General features: G+C 37.8%; 1 protein-coding gene across 2 annotated transcripts in view; it reads right to left on the reverse strand.

Moving 5' to 3' along the window:
• Positions 1-202: 202 nt before the first annotated feature.
• Positions 203-4,439, reverse strand: part of ikzf2 (IKAROS family zinc finger 2) — a 31,033-nt gene continuing 26,796 nt past the window's right edge. For both annotated transcript variants that reach the window (XM_015020569.1, XM_015020568.1), the window contains exons 7-8: positions 3,993-4,118; positions 203-3,084 (exon numbers count right to left, since the gene is read on the reverse strand). In XM_015020569.1, the coding sequence (XP_014876055.1) occupies positions 2,276-3,084; positions 3,993-4,118 (935 nt within the window). In that variant the 3' untranslated portion in view covers positions 203-2,275. The remainder of the gene's footprint in view (positions 3,085-3,992; positions 4,119-4,439) is intronic.

Below are 4,439 nucleotides of genomic sequence, written 5' to 3' on the forward strand. Positions count from 1 at the left end.
GACCAGGGGTGGCCAAGTCCAGTCCTCGAGAGCCACCATCCTGCAAGTTTTAGAAGTATCCTTACTCCAACAGACCGGGATCAGCTCTACAGAGGCCTGATAATGAGCCAGTCATTTGATTCAGGTGTGTTGAAGCAGGGATGCATCTGAAACTGGCAGGATGGTGGCTCGCGAGGACTGGACTTGGCCACCCCTGGCCTAGACATACATAAAGTGCATGACCATGATCTACTGTACTGAGCTCAGTGCTGAGAAGCAAAGAAAGGACCAGCTCTTTAACCCAAATTTGCTGTGCTTCAATGAACTACAATAAAAAGTTTGGAACTGGCCTTAACATCATTTTAATACATATTTCTTAGCTGATGAAGGGTATAAAAGTTGATACGCTGCAGTTTTTGGAAGTTCCTTTAGATTAGTACTATCGTACGTAGGGAAACCACACTCTGTTCACTTATCCCCTAGCTCATACTGCTCCTTTCTTGATCCTTGCTGTTAAAGGTCATACATGATTGTAATGGCATATAGCAAGTGAGCAAAGCAAGATTCAAAGTGAAGGAAACTAACATACATTAGTGTGTACTTGCTTGTTTGTGAGATGAGGGTTGAAGAGGAGAAGATAAAAGAGCAGCCCCATTAGAGAAAGGCCTAATAAAACCGCAGACGAAAACCAACGCAGTGCAACACTTTAGCTTCAGCATCAGTAAACCGTTTCTCTGCAATGGTGATAATGCGCGAAAATGACAAACAGTGCAACATGCATGTGTCTACTATGCAACAAAAATACACATTTTATGGAAACTAACTCATATGGTTTCATGCTTAAATCCAAAGAGATTAAAAAGTGAGGTACATCAGAAAGGGTGTCTGTATCTTTGTAATACATCTTTGTTGACCAATGGTTTAAATCCCTCTCTTACGAGCAAATAGGTAAGCGGCCTTTGCATTTAATTTACTAGCATGTTCAAAAGTAATTTCCCTGCATGCAATAAACTGTAATGTGCTTATTAGGCAGCCATGTTACATTTATATATTTAAAACATTTGACATTAAGTTTAATTTGATCTTAAAATATCTGGTGTCAAATGTTTAGACACTGATTTAAAGTCTAAACAGTAAACTTGTTCCAAGGCACCCTGTCTTGGAACAAGACCATGAATTCCTTGATAATTGGATTTGCACATCAAAAACCAGTATTGTAAAAAAAAAAAAAAAAGAATAAATAAAATGTTTTAAAATGCAAAGTATTGAATTGAAATACAAGCTGTGTTTCATGAAGGTTTAAACAGAAATAAGAACTTGGTATTGATGTGTAAAGAAGAACAGGACCTCCCAATGTCAGCATAGGACGATTAAAACTATGGTGCCTCCACAGGAATATCAACAATTTAGTCAAGCTTTTATTTTGAAGGTCAACTAAATTTCTTCCTATCTATTTTAGACCATGTGTAATAATAATAATAATAATAATAATAATAATAATAATAAAAACTTTCATTTTAATATATTTTGAACAAAAAAACATTGAACTTGTTTGTTGGTTTTTGTCGTTATTCTCTAAGAAGCACAACCAATTACCAAAGGATCCATGGATTAATTCAGATTGAATTAGTACATACTAATCTACATGTATAATAGAATATCCTTTTGAAATCTGTTGTATAATTTAGAAAACATTACATTTCACTTCTAAAATGTATTCGACTGTAAAACTAGTTTGACATTGTGTGGCCATTGTGTTGTCAGTGGGACTGACATGCCTCCTCTCATCTTAATTTAATTAAAATACACTTTTGTCTTTTTGTTCATCCAAAATTTCCACACTCAATTTAGTAATGCACTGGTGAGATTGTTCTAAGCTACTTCCCGTTTTTTCTTACATTTAATTGAGCCTTCACGGTACATGACTATGTTGCAGCCAAACAAAGTTTAAAACTCAAAAGCTCCAAGAAAGATCATTCCATGTAAAATTAAAATGAAAAACCGGCTAAAAGCTGGCAGCTGCTCTCATAAACAATTAATTGGTTAGAAAAGAGGAAAAAAGAAACTTATTTGTTCTAAGTTAGTTAAATAAGTACAAAATATGTCTTTGGCCCATACCTTCATGTGATTGTTCAACAGCTCCAATTTACAACCAGTAGCTTAAAAAGTAGTCTTTGATTGTGCTACACGTGCCTACAGTGCCACTGTTTTATGCACTTTCACAGGGAAGGGATGGATAGCAGGTTAATGCTTGTCTTATTCCCAAAGCTTCCCGCTTGCTTCCGTTTTGTCCCTTTTAATGGAAAGTGTGCTCCCCTCGAACTATGTGCGAAGAGAACTCGTAGCGGTCTTTGCTTCGGTGACCACAGATGTTGCACTCAAGGGGATCCCTGTAACCGTGGCAACCCATGTGGATGGTGTACATGACGTGGTCCAGAAAGAGCAGTCGACAGTGGTCACACTGAAAGGCTCGCAGCTCGTGGCCGTCTCGAGCGAACACCCGCACCCCTTCGTGGCCCACTGGCCGCTCTGTTACCACACGCATCATCCCTGCTCCCACTCCTGTCCCACTCCTGGGTGACACATCAATAACTCGCTCACCAGAGCCCACAGCTGGACTGGCTCGTGACCTGAGGCCTGCAGGTGTGCTGGTGTTCAGGTACCCCTGCCTTTCCTGAGGGCTGCTTCGAGCCGAGTCAGCCGAGTCAACGCCGCTGTTGCTTGCTGATTCCTCCTGTGATGCCTGAGGTTGCTTGTTCTGCCGAGTTAAGGAAGTAGAGCCATTCGAAGTGGGGTGGCTGGGGAAATCTTGGGATTGGGGTGGATGTGGTGGAAGTGTTTCGCAGTTTCCTGGACGCTCTGGTTGCTGGCTAAATGGTATAACATGGTGATAAAGGGGATTGACAATGGGAACAACCTCAGCCATAGATACAGATGGACCTGGATGGTGGAGCATTGGACGGAGGGTGTCCGATCCCAAGTACGTCATGGCATTGTTGATAGCCTGGTCCATCATGTGGGGTGGTATCAATTCGGGATGATTTTCATATTTCAAGCGCATCTCATGGTAGCCTATATCAGGGTAGCTGTAGCGAAGCTTTTCTCCTGCAAATAAATACATAATTTAAAATTAACTTTAAGAATAGCTGACACATACAGAAAAAAAAACAAACAAACAAACACATAAATTAAGGGAAAGCTTCCCCTTAAATGACAATCTGGAAAGCCAAACCGTTAGCAAAAATCTGCGTATGGTTTTATATTTCCTTTCTAGACCATCAAACCTGTGTTATGCTGCTATTTCACCTCTTGTTTTTCACATTTTGTGCTATATGTTGTCGTCTAATGGGGTGGAAAGCCCCATCCTTCTAGTATTGCACTGTTTAACCCCTCCAGAACAGGGATGCGGTAAGCTGTTTTCACTTGATAAGAACAATGTTATAAGTTACAGGTGTATCTAACCACAGAGTGAAAAACATTTCCTTGCCTTTGAGTCCTTTGCTTGCTCTAGCTTGCTCAATCTCTTCCTCTAATAGTGAGGCAAATAAAAAGAAAACGAAAAAAGAAAACATCTCATATAGATAGGGCTCATAGTTGCTGTGTGTTATAGGGATTTGATGCGAAACAAAAACTGGGAGGGAAAGACATATGTATATATTAAAATTATATTGTCACTACCTTGTTTACCATCAGTGAAATTAGCTGAATAAGAATAAGACTTATTTAAAATACATTGCAATAATTCTGACAAACACAAGCTTAACTGAGTATGCACTTAAACAACAATTTAAAAAACTATTTAACATCCCAATTTTAATATGTTTATATTTCAACAATAAAGACGTCTTATGTGTCACTTCAACTACTCTTGAAATGAAAAAAAAAAAATGTCATGCAAGATGATAGCAGATAATGAAATGCAAAAAGGTTGACATTTATAAAACAGTTCCTCTAAAATAAGCACCACACACAAATCAAGCTGCTGATATCTGACCTATATACGAAATACCCACCCACAAATTTCTGAGGTGTAGTGCTCTTCCTCTTGCCAACGTTAGTGGGCAGTCTTTCAATGACAGGTGGCCGATCGAAGGCTGGCATGCTGCCGGCCTCAGCCATGCCCCCTTTTGGAACTTCACCTAAAAATTTCAGAGGGACGGGATTAAACAGAGGGACGTTTTGAATGTGAAATAACCAGGTCACTAAATATTTAAGTATTTAGACAAAAATACACAACTTTTTTTTTTAACAATTTTTCTAATTTTATTTTTAAAAATCCAATTTGTTTGATGGATAAAATAATTCACAATTTAAGAAATTTAATTAAAAAAATCTTTCATTTACATTTTCATTTACAAACTTTTCAGCAAGTTATACTTTATATATATATATATATATATATATATATATATATATATATATATATATATATATATATATATATATATATATATGTTTTT

Source organism: Poecilia latipinna, unplaced genomic scaffold (assembly GCF_001443285.1).
Source record: "Poecilia latipinna isolate Pla-1442-1.1 unplaced genomic scaffold, P_latipinna-1.0 Scaffold2607, whole genome shotgun sequence".
Lineage (NCBI taxonomy): Eukaryota > Metazoa > Chordata > Actinopteri > Cyprinodontiformes > Poeciliidae > Poecilia > Poecilia latipinna.